The sequence below is a fragment of the Oncorhynchus tshawytscha genome, linkage group LG22, assembly GCF_018296145.1.
Source record: "Oncorhynchus tshawytscha isolate Ot180627B linkage group LG22, Otsh_v2.0, whole genome shotgun sequence".
Lineage (NCBI taxonomy): Eukaryota > Metazoa > Chordata > Actinopteri > Salmoniformes > Salmonidae > Oncorhynchus > Oncorhynchus tshawytscha.
Genome location: NC_056450.1, coordinates 40714270 through 40738550, shown reverse-complemented (window position 1 = coordinate 40738550; position 24281 = coordinate 40714270). Strand labels below are relative to the sequence as shown.

The window sequence follows — 24281 nt, the reverse complement described above, 5'->3', positions numbered from 1 at the left end:
TCTACTTCTGACAAATTCAAGATAAACAAAATACATCTGTGAGGGAGATAATGACAGCCGGTCTCTTCCCAGTCTTCGTTTGCAGCTTGCCAGTGAATCCAAACAGCTATGGCCCTTATAATGGTCGTCAGACTGACTCGTCATAAAGAACCAAGAGCCTACGGAGAGAGAACCATATAACCTTGTAATTGTGTACACTTAGACGTCAGTGCAGTCCGTAGAATGGAGTGATGACTAAGCAAAACAAATGGAGTAGCCAAATAGAGAACTCCTTTGTCAGTACTCCTAGCCACTTGTGAGCCCATGTTAGATCGCACAGTTTATTTCAGTAATTCTGAATATCCACATTTGCAAGAATCAAGGAAACAAAAATCGACAAGCTTCAAAGTGTCCTCAATGTTTACACAGTGGACAGATATGCAATAGTTTCCCTTTTGCACTTGAACAAATGTATTGTACTCATCATTAAAACAATATCCTTTGCTGGGTGTTGGGTAACATTATCCTGAAAATAAAGTGATGACTGACATTTAATGAAATCATTTTTTTTATTAACTCAAGGTTCTAATTATCACTTTAAAACATTTCTGCTTTTAGTTTCCAAAAAACCCCCAAAAGGTACAAAACAAAAATCATAAGTCAGGACAGTAAATTCTTTTAGCCATTCAAACATTAGTTGCTCACTCAATTCCAAAGATGATACATTTTCCTCCATGCCAATACTCAACCACAGGCAGCCAGATTCTGATATTTTGCCACTAAAATAGGATTAAAGAACAGAATTGGGCTGCCTGTGTAAAGACCTTAGACTAGCTAGTCTATCAAATGGTTCATTCAGCAGACTCCTAGATGTCTTATCAGGTCCCAAGACCCCAGTGGGTGCAGAACTAACTCTCTTAATATCTAAAATCATACGATTGATGTTTTTCCAGTCATTGGTTTCTTTACTCTTTCTTGTTGCCCCACTTGGCCATCTTGTTATTGACAGGAGTCTTTATGAAGAGGCTTGACTTCATGTAGGCTGCAATCTTCTCCAGAGCCTGTTGAGAAAGACAATACACCGTCAAGTCAATGGCGTCAACAACTAAAGTTTAAAGCCGACGGGTATCATCTTATTCTGTGTAGATAACATTTTTTATCCTTCAAATTGAAAAGGGAACCCTTTTCAGTTACAATGGGCTTTAATAAAAAACAGCAGAGGGAATCATAATAATCCCCAATATACAAAATGACAATCCTGACCTCGAAGCGGTCTACAAGTTCCTGTAGGTTCTTGAAGTCGTCCAGGCACTTGGAGTCAAACATTATATGTTGATCCAAAAGCTCATACATGATGAAGTCCACAAAGGTGATCTAGTTGAGGGGGAGCAACAGAGCAATTATTCATTCTCCAGAGAGGTGGTGAGTATTTTATCCTGGCCGGCACCATTGGTGCGTTACGTGTCTCACTACTTAACAGTGCAGTGACTAGCCAATAGAAGTGCATCATACCTTGTCACCAGCAAACCACTTCCTGGTTCCTAGGAACTCTGAGAACTGCTTCAGTGTTCCGGGCAGTCTCTCTGTGTAGCCTGGCTTCATCTTGTCCTGAGGGAGAATACAGGCGGGGACTTATACTCCAAACGATCTAGGGTCACTCAGTGTCAAGATGAGTCTTGGGGAATGAAAACTAGAACATAGGAAGGTATTGTACTGCTATGAAAATCGGGTGAGTAGCACGAGGTCCTTATAGCGGGCTGCAAACCCAGATCACATCGAAACAGCAAAATGCATAATCACGAGAGATCCATAGACGGGTTGGTTGTTTAAACAAAAACAGACACGTGTGAAACTATGGGGCAAAAAAAAGACTGGGCTGGTTTAGACTGTTGACACTTGTCTCAAATACATGGTTACCAGTTGTTGGTTAGCTAGCTAGTGAATTTGCCACAGTAGCATGGACATGAAGTCACTCAAAACAAAAAACTCCCCAAAAAGAGCCACAATACCCCACACGGCAGTTTCTTCTCATGCTTGCTGGCCATCCAGAATCACAACACAAACTTCTGCCCCATTGAAGCGTGCGCATTGTCTGTGACATTGTCAGTTAACTGTTATGGGATTTTTTTAATGAATAATGACTAAATGAGGGGAGTTCATTAGGAAGGGGTTATATGGCATGTACCTAGGAAGAAAGGAATGTATGTGGGGGTCGAAGGAGAACGGAGAGGGGCATTAACCTGTTTGAACAGGCCTGGCTGTAAATCTGTTTGAGATAATAGGACAGGGAGAGCCCCTCCAGAGCTCTGGTGTCTGGGGGAGCCTGGAACTGTCAGCTGAGTGGTTATAAACTGTGGTGAGACTCATGAGAAAATTCCTGTGTTGGTGTGTAAGTATGTGTGTAGGTTAGGATGGTATAAAAAGGAATGTCTTTGTGAAAACCATGAGAGCTCTCGCAAATAAATCTGGATCTGATCAATTGTGAGCTGGGAATTCTGTCTGTTTTATTGAAGACCAGAACTTTATAACCTCTGGGTATCAGACATAAAGATAATTGGAGTTTATGAACATTGATTACAAAAATTACTGAACACTACCCCATCTATATCGTATGCAATATATTTTAATGGCACTCAGCCACATCTGTTTTTATAGTTTACTCTGTCGTCTCTCCATCTCTCCTCTTGAGGCTGCGTCCCACACCAAGCCCCCCGGACTGCATCTAACTCTGTTACATTGGCAGTGTCAGTCTTTGGTACTTATAGGACTCGTCAAAAGGTTGACACACCTACTTGTTCAAGTTTTTTTTTTAACTATTTCACTACATTGTAGAATAGTGAAGACAAAACTATGATTTTACACATATGGAATCATGTAGTAACAAAAAAGAAAAGAAAAGTTAAATCAAAATATATCTTGCAAAGCTGTAAAGGCACTCTTAAAAGTCTCTCAACCAGCTTCACCCCCACACCTCCGCGCTTCACGGTGGGAACCACACACCTCCGCGCTTCACGGTGGGAACCACACACCTCCGCGCTTCACGGTGGGAACCACACACCTCCGCGCTTCACGGTGGGAACCACACACCTCCGCGCTTCACGGTGGGAACCACACACCTCCGCGCTTCACGGTGGGAACCCCACACCTCCGCGCTTCACGGTGGGAACTACACATGCGGAGATCCGTTCATCTACTCCGCGTCTCACAAACACAAGGCTGTTGGAACCAACGTTCTCAAATTTGGACTCATCAGGCCAGAGGACAGTCTCCTCTGAACAGTTGATGTTGATATGTGTCTGTGATCTGAACTCTGAAGTGTTTACTTGGGCTGCTTTTCTGAGGCTTGTGACTCCAATGACCTGATCCTTCCCTGTGGCGGTCCGCACGAGAGACAGTTTCATCGTAGTGCTTGATGGTTTTAGCAACTTCACTTGAAGAAACTTTAAGTTCTTTAAGACCTTCATGTCTTAAAGTAATGATGGACTGTCGTTTCTCTTTCTATTTGAGCTGTTCTCGTCATAATATGGACTTGGTCTTTTACCAAATAGGGCTCTCTTCTGTAGACCACGCCTACCTTGTCACAACACAACTGATTGGCTCAAATGCATTAAGAAGGAAAGAAATTCCACAAATTAACTTTTAACAAGGCACACCTGTTAATTGAAATGCATTCCAGGTGGCTACCTCATGAAACTGGTTGAGAGACTGCCAAGAGTGTGTAAAGCTGCAACTTGTTTAACACGGTTTTGGTTCCTACATGATTCCATGTGTTATTTCAGTTGATGTCTTCACTATTATTCTACAATGTAGAAAATAAAAACCCTTGAATGAGTAGGTGTCCAAACTTGACTGGTACTAATATATATATATATATTCCATAATGATGAAAAGTTTAATTTAGAAAGTGAGTTTAAATAAGTCTTCAGTGATGGGTCAATGTCCAAGGCTGTGACTTACAAAGTCTATTGGTCGCCAATTATCAAGCGAGACTTCGGAATGACATTCAAGAAGCCAGTCGAAGTGTAAGGTTGTCACTTACAAAGTCTGTGTAGCACAGAATCACAAAGCCGTTCCGGAAGTCCATCGCCTGATTCTCAAGAATGTCCACACGAACCTTCTCGTCGTCACTCTCTCCACCTACAAAAATTACAAAGAGAAGACAATAGAGCATTTATATTCTCAACTAAAAACTTACAGAATAGAGATATGGCAACTCCGTGGTCTAGTCATAGCTTAGCTGTGTGTGTGTGTGTGTGTAAGTACTGTGTTGTAGAACTACAGCAATAATGCCACCCTGAATGGCCTGATTGCAGTTTATCACACAGTACAGAGGTTGTGCTTGCGTGCGATGTATCTCATGATGGCATTGCTCTGGACAATCTTCCTGTCTCCGTCCTCCAGATAGGGCAGCTAGGGGAAAACACAGCAACAGTCACAGGTGGTATGGTAGCAGCGGGTGTGTGTGTGTTCAGCATATTATACGTAGGTTACTTACGTTGGGGAAGTCCATGCCCAGTTTGTGCTTCTCATCAAACCAGCAACTTTTGTCATAGTTTGGGGCTACAGGAGACAGAAAGTTAGAACTTGAATGTTCTCAACTTTATATTCTTCCCTTTAGGAATATTCAACAAATTAAAAATGTACCTTCTCCGCAGGTGTAGAATTTGTCCTCATATTTAGTGTCAGTGTACTCCAGGAGCAGACGAATGGGCTGAGCAAGCTATTTAGAAAGAAAATATGGCACGTCAAACTTTTCTGCCAGAGGTCCTCATAAATAAAAAGGTAAAATAAAATATCATGGATGAGACAGTGCGACTATACTATGAACATTTAAAATAGCAGGTGTGTGTGTGTGCTAAATCTAAAATATTTCATATTGACAATCTGATATACTGACGCGTGGCGATTACGTTTAAACACATTTCAGATTAACTGACCATTTTTCCCCCTCAAGCAATTTCTAACAAAGCAAACACGTGTTGCCAGTCGGCAATTTATAGTTACATAACACACATTTCTCTTCGGGTCTTTGAAATGTATAACACAATAGACATGTCTCGATTCAAACAATTAGACTGCATGACAATAATTGTATCCAACTATTATGAACAGCTTGAAATCACGCCCGAATATTGGAAACAAAGTACCGTTACTATAACCTACCACCGCAGGCACACAAATTAATTGGAAACCGCTGTTCATACCAACTGTGCAACTGCGTGCAGAAAAACAAATAATTTGATTCCTTACCCCGCGAATATCCCAATAAGCCAATTTCATTGCCATGTTGTACCCTTTCACGAACAAGGTAACACAGACTACAGCACCGAGTTTATTGCAAACACAGACGAACAACGGCGTTAAAATGAATCCTCTGCAGCAGCCTGTCGAGGCTTTATACGCGAACCTTCACTGTGTGGAATGAGAAAAAATACTGCTGTTCTGCCAGCAGCACAAACTATGACGTCACTATCGTATGGTAATATTAACCTTCAAAAATAAAAGCCCGCATTTCAAAACAAATAAAAACAACAAATAACCAATGTAAATAAGCTTCCAACAATGAAAAAATACAACGTTGACACTGGTATGTTGAGAATATAGTTCTGTAGAGAGAAAATACACAACAGGGTGTCTACTAAGCAATTAGGAAGGGTGCTGGGTTGCATGGCATGCTGCTGGTTTTTGTATCCCATGTACAGTCTATTACTGTATTTTGAAAGGGGGTAGAAAACGAAGTGTTGCTGGATATGTACAACACAGTCCCCCTCCAAAACTACACATATTTGGTTAGTAGAGACCCCACTGAGTCTTTCCCACCCCACTTTAGCTGAGACAGTTAGAAATAACAGTTTTCTCTCTACAAGCCAATAACCATCCTAAATGTATTGCATTTCAGTAAACAGAGCGGGTGGAGTAAGGACTCACCAGTACTCTGTATTAAACCCTGTTGCCCAGCAAAAGAGACACATTTAAGTTCTGCAGACTATTGAGTCATTCCAATTTGATATATTTTGCATTTTATTAAAAGTGTATTTCTTTAAATATAGCCTACACAATAGCTTTCAACATTCCAGTATATTCTGAGGTGGTTACAATGTTGTGAAAAACAGTTGTCATGGACTACTGCTGAAAAAAAAATCGATATTCCCGAAGTTTAGCATGTCTTTGCAGGGGGACTCTTATTTTGAGAAGAAAATTCGCGATGCTACCAGCATAATATTCTGCTGCTAGGAGAACGTAAATCGAAAGGTTCATGTAGGCAGGCTACCGTTACTCCTTAAGGTTCAAGGACCTTATATGTTATTTTCAGAGGTAGACTGGCTCTGGCAGCCAAAACAGCCAAATACTCCATCTAAACGTGAATCCATTCTCAATTGTGATACGATTCTAGAAACATAAAGCCCTTTACTTTCCTTTCACATCAAAATTAATAATAATAAAAGCTAAATATACACTTACTGTACACTGTTTTAACCTGCTTTATCACAGTTGCAGAAGACAGTGTTTTTCAGTGACATCACATTTCTGGCGGCCATTCTTCCATTCCACACAGATGTTCCCTCTGTCTTCCGTCTGTCTTCCATAAACATTCACTGTAACATTGAGATATGGCATTGTGGGAACACTAACCCAAACCCTATAAAGCTGTGTATCAATTGAAAATGTTTTCTCGCTAATATCGAAGATAAGGTCCTTATGTTGCATGTTAATGTCCAGACCGAGCACCGGGGCTTTAAACAAAACTCCCCTGTTCCAACCAGACCGAGCACCGGGGCTTTAAACAAAACTCCCCTGTTCCCAGACCGAGCACCGGGGCTTTAAACAAAACTCCCCTGTTCCCAGACCGAGCACCGGGGCTTTAAACAAAACTCCCTGTTCCAACCAGACCGAGCACCGGGGCTTTAAACAAAACTCCCTGTTCCCAGACCGAGCACCGGGGCTTTAAACAAAACTCCCCTGTTCCCAGACCGAGCACCGGGGCTTTAAACAAAACTCCCCTGTTCCCAGACCGAGCACCGGGGCTTTAAACAAAACTCCCCTGTTCCCGAAGACACCTTCGTCCAAATGACTCTTATGCCTTTTTAATTTAATTTAATTTCACCTTCATTTTACCAGGTAGGCTAGTTGAGAACAAGTTCTCATTTGTAACTGCGACCTGGCCAAGATAAAGCAAGGCAGTTCGACACATACAACAACACAGAGTTACACATGGAATAAACAAACATACAGTCAATAATACAGTAGAAAAATCTATATACAGCATGTGCAAATGAGGTAGGATAAGAGAGGTAAAGGCAATAAATAGACCAAGGTGGCGAAGTAATTACAATATAGCAATTAAACACTGGAATGGTAGAATGTGCAGAGGATGAATGTGCAAGTAGAGATACTGGGGTGCAAAGGAGTAAGATAAATAAATAAATACAGTATGGGGATGAGGTAGATTGGATGGGCTATTTACAGATGGGCTATGTAAAGGTGCAGTGATCTGTGAGCTGCTCTGACAGCTGGTGCTTAAAGCTAGTGAGGGAGGTAAGAGTCTCCAGCTTCAGAGATTTTTGCAGTTCGTCACTGTGATAGACTGCATCCAATTTGTTGAGTAGTGTGTTGGAGGCTATTTTCTAAATGACATCGCCGAAGTCGAGGATCGGTAGGATGGTCAGTTTTATGAGGCTATGTTTGGCAGCATGAGTGAAGGGATTGGAGATGTTTAATGTGAGTCTGGAAGGAGAGTTTACAGTCTAACCAGACACCTAGGTATTTGTAGTTGTCCACATATTCTAAGTCAGAACCGTCCAGAGTAGTGATGCTGGATGGACAGGCGGGCAGGTGCGCGCAGCGATCGGTTGAAGAGCATGCATTTAGTTTTTACTTGCATTTAAGAGCAGTTGGAGGCCACGGAAGTGTGATGTAATGGAATGCAGAGATGATCAAGGGCTACATGTAAACTACCTATTGCAGTTGTATTTCTACATTTCTAAAGTCTTCATTAGTTGGGAAAAAAAAAAAATTGGACAATTTTTAAATATTTTTTTTTATTCATGTAAATGTCCATTTATTGTCTTCTGGCTTCTTCTTGTTTACACACAGAATGCGAGTGCACCTGTTGACTGGACATAATCAAGGCAAAATCTATGAATTAAAAAAAGCTAATCTGAGAGTAACCCTCGATATAATGTGGCATTACCATATAGCCTCAGGCCCCCAGTGCTGTGTTATGGGTAACTGCATACCATAACCCAGCGTCGTCCGGGTTACGGTTTGGCCAGGGTAGGCCGTCGTTCTAACTAAGAATTTGTTCTTAACTGACTTAAACAAATAACAATTTCCTCAAACAGTCAGAGAGGAAGAGGCGAAGTGAGAGACTTTACTTCCACAAAAATGAGACCACAAAGTGAGGGATTTTTGTATGGAGGTCAATGAGAGAGTGTAGGTCAGTATGGTCAACAAAAAAAATTTAATTGCTCATTTGCTACGCGAGGTTTATTTGATGGAATAGAAGTTTTGAAATGAATCACACACTTCAACAATTGCAATGAATTCCTGTGTCTTAGAGACATTTATTTACGAGATAAAACAAACAAACAAACAAACAAACAAACAAACACCAACTATAAATCAACAACAAATATTGAACCAAGTCAGACGGTTTTTCAGTCCACAGGTATTGGGAAAGTAAATGCAAATAACAGTCATCCATACAGTCTGAGGTGTGACGCTAGTTTACCTTGGGCACGCAAGTCTGAAAAGAGACCATTACGAAGCTACTGTTGATACAAAACTATGATGAGTGTGTTCACCCTTCATTTTGGGACATGTCCATGTCCATGTCCAATGCCATGTCCCAAACACAGACACATCTATCAGGTATTATGGATTGTAAAACAGATATGAAACATGATGCCGTATCTCCATCTAGTAGATGATTCCAAACTTGGAGCTTCATGTTGTATTGTAGGCTATGCAGGACACTGATCCGAGATCAGATAGAGAGTTGACATTGTAATGCGATGAAATGACATGATGAGATATGATACAGTCACTATAATGAAGGACTATTGTCAGGATGACTCTGAGAGAAAGACCACCCTGATGTAAAACTAGCCTGAAATCCAGAACCCGTTTTGTGCTAACGTTCCACTCATTTGTACATGTTGTTTGGTATGACAAGAAGTGGCAATGAGTGAGTGGAATGTTAACACAAAAAGACTGGAATTCACCAGGCTAGTATAAAACCATAAAAGGCTTAAGAAATATTGCCAGAAATATGTAGTTGTTTTTTAAAATACTGGCAGACATTTTTTACATTCTAAATAATATGTAGCCTATATTCACTTGCAAATAAATAAATTCAGAAATTATATCACAGTGACAAAGAAAGGTTTGACAGTAAGAATGATGAAATCAAAGATACAATGGAAAGTCACAATATCAGATAGCGCAAAAACAATCTTAATCAAAAACAGGTAATTTTGACAGACAGGAATAGGTTTGTTCTCTACTATTGCATTGCCCAGATCTCTTCCATGTCGCACACCACACAATTATTTCTATCAAACCATATCTGCCAGTAAAGTCTCTGCAAAGATTTTCCTTAAAAAAAATTAAAAAAATTGTATTCTCTACTCTGTTCTGTGAATGATAGGGTCTCTTGCAACCGTCTTGGTTCCTCGGGACTGAGGTCTGTCCTCCTCCCTGCTTCTCCTTCCTCTTCCCTATGCCTCCTCCTCCCTCCTCTTCCCCCCACTCTTCCCTGCTCCGCCTCCTCCCTCCTCCTCCCTCCTCTTCCCTCCTCTTCCTCCCACTCTTCCCTGCTCCTCCTCCTCTCTCCTCTTCCCTGCTTCTCCTCCTCTTCCCTCCTCTTCCTCCCACTCTTCCCTGCTCCTCCTCCTCTCCCTGCTACCCCTCCTCTCTCCTCTTCCCTGCTCCTCCTCCTCTTCCATGCTCCTCCTCCCAGGGCCGTAACCAGGGTTTAAGCTCTAGAGAGGTCGGGAAGGGACCCCCCCACCCGGGAAATAAAACCCTTTGCCTTGATGACAGCTTTGCACACACTTGGCATTCCCTCAACCAGCTTCACCCGGAATGCTTTTCCAAAAGTCTTGAAGGAGTTCCCACATATGCTGAGTACTAGTTGGCTGCTTTTCTTTCCAGGTCATTTGATGCAACACTCCGTTACTCTCCTTCTTGGTAGAAGCTGGTTGAGAGAATGCCAAGAGTGTGCAAAGCTGTCATCAAGGCAAAGTGTGGCTACTTTGAAGAATCTGAAATATAAAATACATTTTGATTTGTTTAAACACTTTTTTTGGTTACTACATGATTCCATATGTGTTATTTCATAATTTTGATGTCTTCACTATTATTCAACAATGTAGAAAATAGTACAAAATAAAGAAAAACCCTTGAATGAGTAGGTGTGTCTAAACTTTTGACTGGTAGTGTAAATATAATATACTGTAAATATAATATACTATAAATATACTGTAAATATGATATACTGTAAATATACTGTAAATATAATATACAGTAAATGTACTGTAAATATAATATACTGTAAATATACTGTAAATATAATATACTATACATATACTGTAAATGTAATATACAGTAAATGTACAGTAAATTTAATATACTGTAAATATACTGTATATATTTTTTTAGTTAAAAAAAATGACCTGCGTCCGGACCTCTCTGTCCTCATTTGTAGTTACGACCCTGCCTCCTCCTTCCTGTTACTCCTCCTTCCGCTTCCTTCCTACACCTGTCCCATATGAAGGTTGCCCTCCTCCTCCCAGTTACTCCTCCTCTGCTCTTCCTCCTCCCTCATCTCTCCCAGTAGACAGACTCCATACACAGACTCCCCTCCTCTCTGTCCCTCCTTTCCTCCCCCTAGACAGACCCCATGTTTGTTTGTCAATTGGCGTGTGTAGGGTGAATACGTGGTCTGTTGTGCGGTAATTTGATAAAAGCCTATTTGACATTTGCTCAGTACATTGTTTTCACTGAGGAAATGAACTAGTCTGCTGTTAATGATAATGCTGGGGATTTTCCCAAGGTTGCTGTTGACGCATATCCCACGGTAGTTATTGGGGTCAAATTTGTCTCCACTTTTGTGGATTGGGGTGATTAATCCTTGGTTCCAAATATTGTGGAAGATGCCAGAGCCAAGGATGAGCCCATATATAGACTCACCTCCTCTCTGTCCCTCCTCTCTCCCCCTAGACAGGCCCCATAGACAGACCTCCCTCCTCTCTCCCTCCTCTCTCCCCCCTAGACAGGCCTCATAGACTCCCCTCCTCTCTGTCCCTCCTCTCTCCCCCTAGACAGGCCCCATAGACCTCCCTCCTCTCTGCCCCTCCTCTCTCCCCCTAGACAGGCCCCATAGACAGACCTCCCTCCTCTCTGCCCCTCCTCTCTCCCCTTAGACAGGCCCCATAGACCTCCCTCCTCTCTGCCCCTCCTCTCTCCCCCTAGACAGGCCTCATAGACAGACCTCCCTCCTCTCTGCCCCTCCTCTCTCCCTTTAGACAGGTCCCATAGACAGACATCCCTCCTCTCTGCCCCTCCTCTCTCCCTAGACAGGCCCCATAGACCTCCCTCCTCTCTGCCCCTCCTCTCTCCCCCTAGACAGGCCTCATAGACAGACCTCCCTCCTCTCTGCCCCTCCTCTCTCCCTTTAGACAGGTCCCATAGACAGACATCCCTCCTCTCTGTCCCTCCTCTCTCCCCTAGACAGGCCCCATAGACAGACCTCCCTCCTCTCTGTCCCTCCTCTCTCCCCCTAGACAGGCCTCATAGACAGACTCCCCTCCTCTCTGTCCCTCCTCTCTCCCCTAGACAGGCCCCATAGACCTCCCTCCTCTCTGCCCCTCCTCTCTCCCCCTAGACAGGCCCCACAGACCTCCCTCCTCTCTGCCCCTCCTCTCTCCCCTAGACAGGCCCCATAGACCTCCCTCCTCTCTGCCCCTCCTCTCTCCCCCTAGACAGGCCTCATAGACAGACCTCCCTCCTCTCTGCCCCTCCTCTCTCCCCCTTAGACAGGTCCCATAGACAGACATCCCTCCTCTCTGCCCCTCCTCTCTCCCCTAGACAGGCCCCATAGACCTCCCTCCTCTATGCCCCTCCTCTCTCCCCCTAGACAGGCCTCATAGACAGACCTCCCTCCTCTCTGCCCCTCCTCTCTCCCTTTAGACAGGTCCCATAGACAGACATCCCTCCTCTCTGCCCCTCCTCTCCCCCTAGACAGGCCCCATAGACCTCCCTCCTCTCTGCCCATCCTCTCTCCCCTAGACAGGCCCCATAGACATACCTCCCTCCTCTCTGCCCCTCCTCTGTCCCCCTAGACAGGCCCCATACACAGAGTCCCTTCCTCTTCTGTGATGGCCTCCAGCTCGTCTGTGCGGATGGCCTGGGTGATGAGGTTGAGTTCTTCACACATGGTCTCGTAACGGTACGCCACACGGATGTCGGGGACGTTGGTGCGTCGGATATCGTTTCCTTCCTGCCCCTCCTTGATGTAGTGAGGGCCCAGCCAGTAACTCTTCACCTGAGGACAGAAAGTGGATGGAGGAAAAGTACTATAACTTGTCAGGTGATTAAATGAGGTTTCCTCCAAACAGAGCGTGTATGACTGTGGGAAATAGTAGTAGTGTGTGTTAGAGATACATTGATTGGTTGCAGGCTGTTCCAGGCATTACGAAGATCTGTTGATCTGAACAGACCTAAGCAAAGTCTGTCAATCTCAAACATACACATAGCCTTAGGAACAGGCTAAAAGTAGGAACAGGCTAACAGTGAGAACAGGATTACAGTAGGAACAGGATAACAGTAGGAAACAGGCTAACAGTAGGAACAGGATAACAGTAGGAACAGGCTAACAGTAGGAACAGGCTAACAGTAGGAACAGGATTACAATAGGAACAGGCAAACAGTAACAACATGATTACAATAGGAACAGGCTAACAGTAGGAACAGGCTAACAGTAGGAACAGGCTAACAGTAACAACATGATTACAATAGGAACAGGCTAACAGTAGGAACAGGATAACAGTAGGAAACAGGCTAACAGTAGGAACAGGCTAACAGTAGGAACAGGCTAACAGTAGGAACAGGCTAACAGTAGGAACATGCTAACAGTAGGAACAGGCTAACAGTAGGAACAGGATAACAGTAGGAAACAGGCTAACAGTAGGAACAGGCTAACAGTAGGAACAGGCTAACAGTAGGAACAGGATAACAGTAGGAACAAGCTAACAGTAGGAACAGGATAACAGTAGGAACAGGCTAACAGTAGGAACAGGATAACAGTAGGAACAGGCTAAAAGTAGGAACAGGCTAACAGTGAGAACAGGATTACAGTAGGAACAGGATAACAGTAGAAACAGGCTAACAGTAGGAACAGGATAACAATGGGAACAGGCTAACAGTAGGAACAGGCTAACAGTAGGAACAGGATTACAATAGGAACAGGCTAACAGTAACAACATGATTACAATAGGAACAGGCTAACAGTAGGAACAGGCTAACAGTAGGAACAGGCTAACAGTAGGAACAGGCTAAACAGTAGGTAAATAATGTAGTAGGGAATAGATGCTCAAGTAAATCATGTAGAAACTTGATAATGCAGTGGTTAATGATAAAAGTAGTACCTTATGGGAGAAACCGCTCATCAGAACACTGTTCCTGGCCAGCTCACACATGTCACAGGAGCTGAGCTTCCACACCTGAGCAGCGATGCTGTACTCCTCCATCAGAGGCTCCTGGAACGGGACAGCGTACAGTAACAGTAATATGTCATACATTCCATCCTGATAATGACATTCAGCCTGAGGAAGGCCCAGAACACCCAGCTATTGGAGTCAGGGATAGGAGGGCCCCAGCATTAAGGGCCCCAAGCTTGGAATCATGAATATGTACAGTCTGTTCACTTCCACATACTTATTTATTTACTTTATTTGTTCTCTCTTAGAACATGGTCTATTCTCCACAGCCACTAACCTACCCTCCAGAACATGGTCTATTTTCCACAGCTACTTATCTACCCATCAGAACATGGTCTATTCTCCACAGCCACTAACCTACCCATCAGAACATGGTCTATTTTCCACAGCTACTTATCTACTCATCAGAACATGGTCTATTCTCCACAGCTACTTATCTACCCATCAGAACATGGTCTATTCTCCACAGCTACCTATCTACCCTCCAGAACATGGTCTATTCTCCACAGCTACTTATCTACCCTCCAGAACATGGTCTATTCTCCACAGCTACTTATCTACTCATCAGAACATGGTCTATTCTCCACAGCTACTTATCTACTCATCAGAACATGGTCTATTCTCCACAGCTACTTATCTACTCATCAGAACATGGTCTATTCTCCACAGCTACTTATCTACCCATCAGAACATGGTCTATTCTCCACAGCTACTTATCTACCCATCAGAACATGGTCTATTCTCCACAGCTACTTATCTACCCATCAGAACATGGTCTATTCTCCACAGCTACTTATCTACCCATCAGAACATGGTCTATTCTCCACAGCTACTTATCTACCCATCAGAACATGGTCTATTCTCCACAGCTACTTATCTACCCATCAGAACATGGTCTATTCTCCATAGCTACTTATCTACCCATCAGAACATGGTCTATTCTCCATAGCTACTTATCTACCCTCCAGAACATTGTTTTTGCACAAATACAGATGATGCTCCTTTCCAATAAATATTGCGGTTCTTATTCTGATGACATGATGATTGATGCTTGGCTGCCATTTTGACAAATACAAATATTCTCTCTCTTATCCATAATAATGTCATCATGAAGCCTAACCTACCCGCCCTGTATCTGAGAGCTGTTGTCTGGAGCTCAGGCACCAAGACCAGTGTAGGAACGTTTTTTTTTTTTTGTGACAAAACTAAATCAGTAGAGATGAAAATGCGATGGAAACATTATTGAACATATATTTTTATTCGGTACATGAAAACTGAAGAGACAAAGGACATTGTTTGCACTACGTCGTTACTGATTTATATCAGAAACAAGTCCGTTTGGTGGAAACACCTCCGCCGGTGGGAAAATGCGCATATTTTCTTTATGTAGATTTTTTATGAATATTTTCATGAAAATCAGTTGCCAATTGGATGGAAATATTTCTAGCTAGTGACATGGCATCATAGACATGTAATATAGCATATATTTGCATACCGGTATTCATAGCGTTTATTTATATACATCGTTGGGGTTCACCAACCTTAGTGAAGTGGAACTGCAGAGGATCGTCAGTGGACAGTGAGACCATGAGTCCTCTGGACAGATATTCAGGCAGAGGGTTACGGTGGTAGCTGAGGAACAGGCTGTTGTTGCTGAGAGGAGACATGGCGATACCGATCTGAGCCAGGTAGTACAGGTACTGCAGCACAGGGGCCTGGGGGGGACAGGGGGAAAGACATGGTGATACACTATGTGTTCTTGTTGTGGGGCCGTTGTCCCCATGGAAACGTTGTTGATAGAAAAGAACAACCAACCCATGAACCATATGCTTTGGAACATTTACAGTAGCCGCCATGTTTGAAGGGCACCAGATAGTCACAAGCTCGTACTGTAGTTGACCGAGGCCTTGTCCCCATTGGAGTGTGGGAAATAGAGAGATTGTGGCGGCTGACAAGTGTGCGTGTGAGTGTTGCTTGTGGGATTCAAAGGAGCAGCAATACCTTCCTAAGCAGTAGTCCGTGGGAGATGTTTTCTGACAGCATGAAACCTGACACCAGGTGATGGATAGGCCCCGCCTCCCCACAGTGAGGACGCAGCACCAGGGTGTTGAAACCTCTCTGCCTATAACACACACAGAGAGCTGGTTCATTGAGATAGATAGATAGAGAGAGAGAGAGAGAGATCATGTTCTGTTATAATCTCCACCCGGCACAGCCAGAAGAGGACTGGCCAACCCTCATAGCCTGCTTTCTTCCTAGTTTCTGGCCTTTCTTCTGCATTGCTTGCTGTTTGGGGTTTTAGGCTGGGTTTCTGTACAGCATTTTGAGATATCAGCTGATGTACGAAGGGCTATATAAATACATTTGATTAGATTAGATTTGTACACACAATTGTAGAGGTATGGTGGGGATGAGACTCAAACCATATACAACACAACTACTCAGACAGCTAAAGAGATAAGGTGGTTATAATACCTTAGCAACACTGTATAACACAGCTACAAAACATAGAGGTCAAAGCCAGGTCATATTGAGTTTATGTTGCATCTTGCACTGTTCTGTTATGATAAGTGACAGTATTGTCGGTGGGTTTCCTGTCTCCATTATCTATTGGTACGTCTGTATAGGGTCATGACCCTCACTGAAATGTGAACGAAGAAGTGTTGCTTATGACTTTTAGTGGCAAGTATCTACAGTAGCTCAGGGCTCTTCAACCCTGTCCCTGGAGAGCTACCCTCCTGTAGGTTCACACCAAGGCTCTCCAACCCTGTCCCTGGAGAGCTACCCTCCTGTAGGTTCACACCAAGGCTCTCCAACCCTGTTCCTGGAGAGCTACCCTCCTGTAGGTTCACACCAGGGCTCTCCAACCCTGTTCCTGGAGAGCTACCCTCCTGTAGGTTCACACCAAGGCTCTCCAACCCTGTTCCTGGAGAGCTACCCTCCTGTAGGTTCACACCAGGGCTCTCCAACCCTGTTCCTGGAGAGCTACCCTCCTGTAGGTTCACACCAGGGCTCTCCAACCCTGTCCCTGGAGAGCTACCCTCCTGTAGGTTCACACCAAGGCTCTCCAACCCTGTTCCTGGAGAGCTACCCTCCTGTAGGTTCACACCAGGGCTCTCCAACCCTGTTCCTGGAGAGCTACCCTCCTGTAGGTTCACACCAAGGCTCTCCAACCCTGTCCATGGAGAGCTACCCTCCTGTAGGTTCACACCAGGGCTCTCCAACCCTGTTCCTTTCAACCCCAGTTTTAACCAACCCGATTCAGCTTATCAACCAGCTAATTATTAGAGTCAGGTGTGCTGGATTAGTGTTGGACTGAAAACCTTACAGGAACACGGTTAGACTCAACCTGCAGGAACAGGGTTGTAATGAAAACCTCCAGGAACAGGGTTGGAATGAAAACCTACAGCAACAGGGTTGTACTGAAAACCTACAGCAATAGGGTTGGAATGAAAACCTACAGCAACAGGGTTGGAATGAAAACCAACAGGAACAGGGTTGGAATGAAAACCAACAGGAACAGGTTTGGAATGAAAACCAACAGGAACAGGTTTGGAGAGCCCTGATGGAGAGTCCTAGCTACCATTCCCACATATAGCCAGGTGTTTACAGTGATAATGCTAGAATCAGTGTAAATGGTACAGTGCTGCGTTGTCATGTAGTCCCCTACCTGCGCAGGTGGTTGAGCACGGTCATGTTAGCATACATATAGTACAGGTAGTAGGCATAAGGAGGGTTGTCTTCTTCAGTCCAGTTGGCTGGCAGAGGACTCTCCATGTTGAAGCAGTGATGCTCTGGTTTAGACTCATCGTCGACACTGTCGAAGCCCACCACCTGAACACACACACACACAACATCGTCATCGTAATTATCATTGTCGACGTTATCATCTTCATGATCAGTGGTCGTGTTTGAGAGCATCAGTTTAGGTCAGTCGCTGATGACAGACTGAGCTGACTGACGGATATTGTGATGTGTAGATCTGTCGGAAATTGATGTTCTCAAACACGGCCAGTGTCTCAGAAATCCTCTCTGCTCGACTACCCTCTGTGGAGCGGAAAACAACCGGAATTTCCAGCTTTTTCTGCGGCAGGGTAGCCTAGTGGTTAGAGTGTAGAGGTGGCAGGGTAGCCTAGTGGTTAGAGTGTAGAGGTGGCAGGGTAGCCTAGTGGTTAGAGTGTAGAGGAGTCAGGTAGCCTAGTGGTTAGAGTGTAGAGGCGGCAGGGTAGCCTAGTGGTTAGAGTGTAGAGGCGGCAGGGTAGCCTAGTGGTTAGAGTGTAGAGGAGGCAGGTAGCCTAGTGGTTAGAGTGTAGAGACGGCAGGGTAGCCTAGTGGTTAGAGTGTAGAGGAGGCAGGTAGCCTAGTGGTTAGAGTGTAGAGGTGGCAGGGTAGCCTAGTGGTTAGAGTGTAGAGGTGGCAGGGGTTAGCCTGTAGTGGTTGGTTAGAGTGTAGAGGCTGCAGGGTAGCCTAGTGGTTAGAGTGTAGAGGAGGCAGGGTAACCTAGTGGTTAGAGTGTAGAGGTGGCAGGGTAGCCTAGTGGTTAGAGTGTAGAGGAGGCAGGTAGACTAGTGGTTAGAGTGTAGAGGCAGGTAGACAGGTGTAGAGGCGGCAGGGTAGCCTAGTGGTTAGAGTGTAGAGGCGGCAGGGTAGCCTAGTGGTTGGAGTGTAGAGGCGGCAGGGTAGCCTAGTGGTTAGAGTGTAGAGGCGGCAGGGTAGCCTAGTGGTTAGAGTGTAGAGGAGGCAGGTAGACTAGTGGTTAGAGTGTAGAGGAGGCAGGTAGCCTAGTGGTTAGAGTGTAGAGGAGGCAGGTAGCCTAGTGGTTAGAGTGTAGAGGAGGCAGGTAGACTAGTGGTTAGAGTGTAGAGGCGGCAGGGTAGCCTAGTGGTTAGAGTGTAGAGGCGGCAGGGTAGCTTAGTGGTTAGAGTGTAGAGGCGGCAGGGTAGCCTAGTGGTTAGAGTGTAGAGGCGGCAGGGTAGCCTAGTGGTTAGAGTGTAGAGGCGGCAGGTAGTCTAGTGGTTAGAGTGTAGAGGCGGCAGGTAGCCTAGTGGTTAGAGTGTAGAGGCGGCAGGTAGCCTAGTGGTTAGAGTGTAGAGGCGGCAGGGTAGCCTAGTGGTTAGAGTGTAGAGGCGGCAGGGTAGCCTAGTGGTTAGAGTGTAGAGGCGGCAGGGTAGCCTAGTGGTTAGAGTGTAGAGGCGGCAGGGTAGCCTAGTGGTTAGAGTGTAGAGGAGTCAGGTAGCCTAGTGGTTAGAGTGTAGAGGCGGCAGGGTAGCCTAGTGGTTAGAGTGTAGAGGCGGCAGGGTAGCCTAGTGGTTAGAGTGTAGAGGCGGCAGGTAGCCTAGTGGTTAGAGTGTAGAGGCGGCAGGTAGTCTAGTGGTTAGAGTGTAGAGGTGGCAGGTAGCCTAGTGGTTAGAGTGTAGAGGCGGCAGGTAGCCTAGTGGTTAGAGTGTAGAGGTGGCAGGGTAGCCTAGTGGTTAGAGTGTAGAGGAGGCAGGGTAGCCTAGTGGTTAGAGTGTAGAGGAGGCAGGTAGTCTAGTGGTTAGAGTGTAGAGGTGGCAGGTAGCCTTGTGGTTAGAGTGTAGAGGCGGCAGGTAGCCTTGTGGTTAGAGTGTAGAGGCGGCAGGGTAGTCTAGTGGTTAGAGTGTAGAGGCGGCAGGTAGCCTATTTGTTAGAGTGTAGAGGCGGCAGGGTAGCCTAGTGGTTAGAGTGTAGAGGAGGCAGGGTAGCCTAGTGGTTAGAGTGTAGAGGAGGCAGGTGGTCTAGTGGTTAGAGTGTAGAGGAGGCAGGTGGTCTAGTGGTTAGAGTGTAGAGGAGGCAGGTAGTCTAGTGGTTAGAGTGTAGAGGAGGCAGGGTAGCCTAGTGGTTAGAGTGTAGAGGTGGCAGGGTAGCCTAGTGGTTAGAGTGTAGAGGCGGCAGGTAGCCTATTTGTTAGAGTGTAGAGGCGGCAGGGTAGCCTAGTGGTTAGAGTGTAGAGGAGGCAGGGTAGCCTAGTGGTTAGAGTGTAGAGGAGGCAGGTGGTCTAGTGGTTAGAGTGTAGAGGAGGCAGGTAGTCTAGTGGTTAGAGTGTAGAGGAGGCAGGGTAGCCTAGTGGTTAGAGTGTAGAGGAGGCAGGGTAGCCTAGTGGTTAGAGTGTAGAGGCGGCAGGTAGCCTTGTGGTTAGAGTGTAGAGGAGGCAGGTAGCCTAGTGGTTAGAGTGTAGAGGAGGCAGGTAGTCTAGTGGTTAGAGTGTAGAGGCGGCAGGTAGCCTTGTGGTTAGAGTGTAGAGGCGGCAGGGTAGTCTAGTGGTTAGAGTGTAGAGGAGGCAGGTAGCCTAGTGGTTAGAGTGTAGAGGCGGCAGGGTAGCCTAGTGGTTAGAGTGTAGAGGTGGCAGGGTAGCCTAGTGGTTAGAGTGTAGAGGCGGCAGGGTAGTCTAGTGGTTAGAGTGTAGAGGAGTCAGGTAGCCTAGTGGTTAGAGTGTAGAGGCGGCAGGGTAGCCTAGTGGTTAGAGTGTAGAGGCGGCAGGGTAGCCTGGTGGTTAGAGTGTGTAGAGGCGGCAGGGTAGCCTAGTGGTTAGAGTGTAGAGGCGGCAGGGTAGCCTAGTGGTTAGAGTGTAGAGGCGGCAGGGTAGCCTAGTGGTTAGAGTGTAGAGGCGGCAGGGTAGCCTAGTGGTTAGAGTGTAGAGGCGGCAGGGTAGCCTAGTGGTTAGAGTGTAGAGGCGGCAGGGTAGCCTAGTGGTTAGAGTGTAGAGGTGGCAGGGTCACCTAGTGGTTAGAGTGTAGAGGCGGGAGGGTAGCCTAGTGGTTAGAGTGTAGAGGTGGCAGGGTAGCCTAGTGGTTAGAGTGTGGAGGCGGCAGGGTAGCCTAGTGGTTAGAGTGTAGAGGCGGCAGGGTAGCCTAGTGGTTAGAGTGTTGGACTAGTAACTGAAAGGTTGAAAGTTCAAATCCCCGAGCTGACAAGGTACAAATCTGTCGTTCTGCCCCTGAACAAGGCAGTTAACCCACTGTTCCTAGGCCGTCATTGAAATAAAGAATTTGTTCTTAACTGACTTGCCTAGTAAAATAAATTTCAGGGGAAATGGAATGAGAGCCTGTGATGTCACTTCCTCTTTTGAACGTTAACAAGGCGGCACTCCATCTTAACTCCTCCCCCACATGAACTGGATTGGTTGAACAGTGCAGAAGACAACCTCCCTCACACGCAGTTTTTTTCCCCTCCTCCGTCAGGACCAGAAAGATAACGCCGCTCAGGGCATTTCTTTAAAAACCTGCTACGTTAGCTTACTGCTAGACAAAGGCCGTAATAAACCGATCCCAAACACAAGTTTCTCTGAACCCACTAAACCAACGGTTGTTTACTCACGTGCTGTAGGAAGAGGTGCAGCTCACGGTGATTGGTGGGGTCGATGGTGACCTCAAACAGAGGCATGAAGATGTTCTCCAGTAGCTCTTGGAAGTTAGACAGCTGCTTCTTTGTGTGGTACACATCACTGTGGAGAGAGATCACCTTTTTTTCAGATTTGTATTGGGTTTTCAGGTCAAATTAAAAAGAATCACGGTTCAGTAACAATAATTAGGTACTTTCACAGTAATTCAATGTTATCTGGCAGCTGGCTTGACTATAGCTGTGTGGAAGGACTGAAGCACTCTAACCTCTGTCTATTACGAACATGAAAATATGTTGTTTCATTCAGAACAGTGTGGAAGAAGTGGGAACACCAGTCAATTGTTGAATTGGATGAAAGTAGTAGTAACAGAGATGGTATATAATGTTGTAAGAGGCTTTGGTGGTACTCACAAGAGTCGTGGCACCTGCAACAGCCAGCGTACGTTGTTAGAGTAGACTTGGTGTTTGACGGCCCACTGGGCCAACTTGTCCCATTCGTCCCTCTGTCGGCCGTAGATGGACAGACGCAGCTCCACGTTCTGGTATTTACTCTCCTCCAGGTCAGCCATCACCTCCTGAAGGGGTGCAGAGGCATACAATAGTCAGCAGGGGGCACTAAAAACTAGTATAGAACATTACTACTAAAATACAACATAAAATACAATACAACATGACTACAATACAGCAGGACTACAATACAGCAGAACTACAATACAGCAGGACTACAATACAGCAGAACTACAATACAGCAGGACTACAATACAGCAGGACTACAATACAGCAGGACTACAATACAGCAGGACTACAATACAACATGACTACAATACAGCAGGACTACAATACAACAGGACTACAATACAGCAGGACTACAATACAGCAGGACTACAATACAGCAGGACTACAATACAGCAGGACTACAATACAGCAGGACTACAATACAGCAGGACTACAATACAGCAGGACTACAATACAGCAGGACTACAATACAGCAGGACTACAATACAGCAGGACTACAATACAGCAGGACTACAATACAGCAGGACTACAATACAGCAGGACTACAATACAGCAGGACTACAATACAGCATTGCTACAATACAACATACAAAATATATGTATTTTGATATTGTGGATATTATTACTCGCGTAATTGTTTGTCTATGTTCCGTGTTTTGGGCACATTTTATGTTACTTTGTGCTGTCATTTTGACCGGAATAAAAAGTGCTCTCCTGCACCTGACTTCGACCTCCGATACCCCTAACACCCCTAACAAATACAACATACAAAACAGCATTACTACAATACTACATTACTACAATACTACATTACTACAATACAACATTACTACAATACTACATTACTACAATACAACATTACTACAATGCAACATTACTACCAAGGACTCCTGATATCTCCAGGAGTTATAAGTATAATTTGTTGTCTTTATCAGTTGTGGTCTAGTACTGTCTCTTTGCTAGCTAGGTCCATCTACTTTAAGCGCTGTCTGTCTTCCCAGCAGCCTACTTGTGTGAACTGCTGACTGCTCATTACTTGCAGATGATTGTTGACACATCAACCAGACATTAATCGACAGGGTAAATTATGACTGTTGTTGTTTTGGTAATCAGTGTCAACGGCGCTCTCGTTGTCAAAACTAAGACCTTCGCCCGAAACAAAGACGGTTTTGCAGAGTTGTTCGAGAAGGGAAAGAGAAGGAACGCTCCGACACCACTCTCTCAGTATCTTACCTAATTATTTTCAGATTCTCTAATTTTGCTATTTTGAAGCTTTGGCATCTATGTATGTGTTTTCAGTCTCAGCTCGTTCCTCACCCTGTAGACTGTGAAGAACCTCCCACCCTGTAGACTGTGAAGAACCTCCCACCCTGTAGACTGTGAAGAACCTCCCACCCTGTAGACTGTGAAGAACCTCCCACCCTGTTAGCTGTGAAGAACCTCCCACCCTGTAGAAGAACTCCCACCCTGTCCCACCCTGAAGAACCTCCCACCCTGTTAGCTGTGAAGAACCTCCCACCCTGTAGGCTGTGAAGAACCTCCCACCCTGTAGACTGTGAAGAACCTCCCACCCTGTAGGAACCTGTAGAAGAACCTCCCACCCTGTAGACTGTGAAGAACCTCCCACCCTGTAGGCTGTGAAGAACCTCCCACCCTGTAGACTGTGAAGAACCTCCCACCCTGTAGGCTGTGAAGAACCTCCCACCCTGTTGGCTGTGAAGAACCTCCCACCCTGTTGGCTGCAACCCTTCTAATTTAATGCACCCTGCGCTCACAACCCATGTTCAATTCCTGGTCTCCGGGCAGGGTTTGGAATTGCTGATCTGCGGTCAAGAACGCCAAGTTCGTCTCAGCCTATGCTGCCCTTCAGTCCCTAGACTTTTTTGGCCCTGAAGGAGACATGGACCAAGCCAGAGAACATTGCTCTCTCTTCATCTGACCCCACAGAGGGTGGTGGAACAGGCCTGCATATTTCTCCTAAGTGGGACATTTTTCTCTGTTCTCCTTCATTCACCTGTCCATCATTGAAATTCCATTCTGTCACAATCACTTGTCCACTCAACATTAACATTGTTTTCATCTATCACCCACCAGGTGCCCAATGGAGAGTTAATCAATGAGCTTTACACCTGGATAAACTCATTTCCTGACGATGACTCACCGCTCTTCGTACTGGTCGAGTTCAAAGTCCCAACATCTGCCTTCGATGAATTTCTTTCCAACTCTCTCTTCCCCTCCTTGCCTCTTTTCACCTCTCCTTTTCCCAGTCCCCTCCCACTTTCCCAGTCCCCTCCCACTTTCCCAGTCCCCTCCCACTTTCCCAGTCCCCCTCCAACACACAAGGAAGGCAATACGCTTGACCTCATCTTTACTAGAGGCTGTTCTCCTACTAATCTCACTGTAACCCCCCTCCAGGTCTCTGTTCTCCTACTAATCTCACTGTAACCCCCTCCAGGTCTCTGTTCTCCTACTAATCTCACTGTAACCCCCTCCTGTTCTCCTAGGTCTCTGTTCTCCTACTAATCTCACTGTAACCCCCTCCAGGTCTCTGTTCTCCTACTAATCTCACTCTGTTCTCCTTTTAACCCCCTCCAGGTCTCTGTTCTCCTACTAATCTCACTGTAACCCCCTCCAGGTCTCTGTTCTCCTACTAATCTCACTGTAACCCCCTCCAGGTCTCAGGTCTCTGTTCTCCTACTAATCTCA

At 45.3% G+C, this 24281-nt stretch overlaps 2 protein-coding genes across 2 annotated transcripts in view; both read right to left on the bottom strand.

Moving 5' to 3' along the window:
* Positions 1 to 534: 534 nt before the first annotated feature.
* On the bottom strand, positions 535 to 5415 carry LOC112222411 (glutathione S-transferase Mu 3). The gene is made up of 8 exons (XM_024385207.2): positions 5230 to 5415; positions 4624 to 4699; positions 4475 to 4539; positions 4308 to 4389; positions 4019 to 4116; positions 1492 to 1587; positions 1243 to 1353; positions 535 to 1040 (listed from the first exon to the last, which is right to left on the bottom strand). The coding sequence occupies exons 1-8, from the start codon at positions 5263 to 5265 to the stop codon at positions 945 to 947; spliced, it is 660 nt and encodes a 219-aa protein (XP_024240975.1). The 5' UTR covers positions 5266 to 5415; the 3' UTR covers positions 535 to 944.
* A 6837-nt stretch (positions 5416 to 12252) lies between these two features.
* Positions 12253 to 24281, bottom strand: part of LOC112222410 (AMP deaminase 2) — a 56588-nt gene continuing 44559 nt past the window's right edge. Inside the window, exons 12-18 of the mRNA XM_042304253.1 lie at positions 21471 to 21634; positions 21036 to 21162; positions 17371 to 17534; positions 15702 to 15822; positions 15242 to 15415; positions 13629 to 13739; positions 12253 to 12526 (exon numbers count right to left, since the gene is read on the bottom strand). Coding sequence (XP_042160187.1) covers positions 12320 to 12526; positions 13629 to 13739; positions 15242 to 15415; positions 15702 to 15822; positions 17371 to 17534; positions 21036 to 21162; positions 21471 to 21634 — 1068 coding nt within the window. The 3' untranslated portion in view covers positions 12253 to 12319. The remainder of the gene's footprint in view (positions 12527 to 13628; positions 13740 to 15241; positions 15416 to 15701; positions 15823 to 17370; positions 17535 to 21035; positions 21163 to 21470; positions 21635 to 24281) is intronic.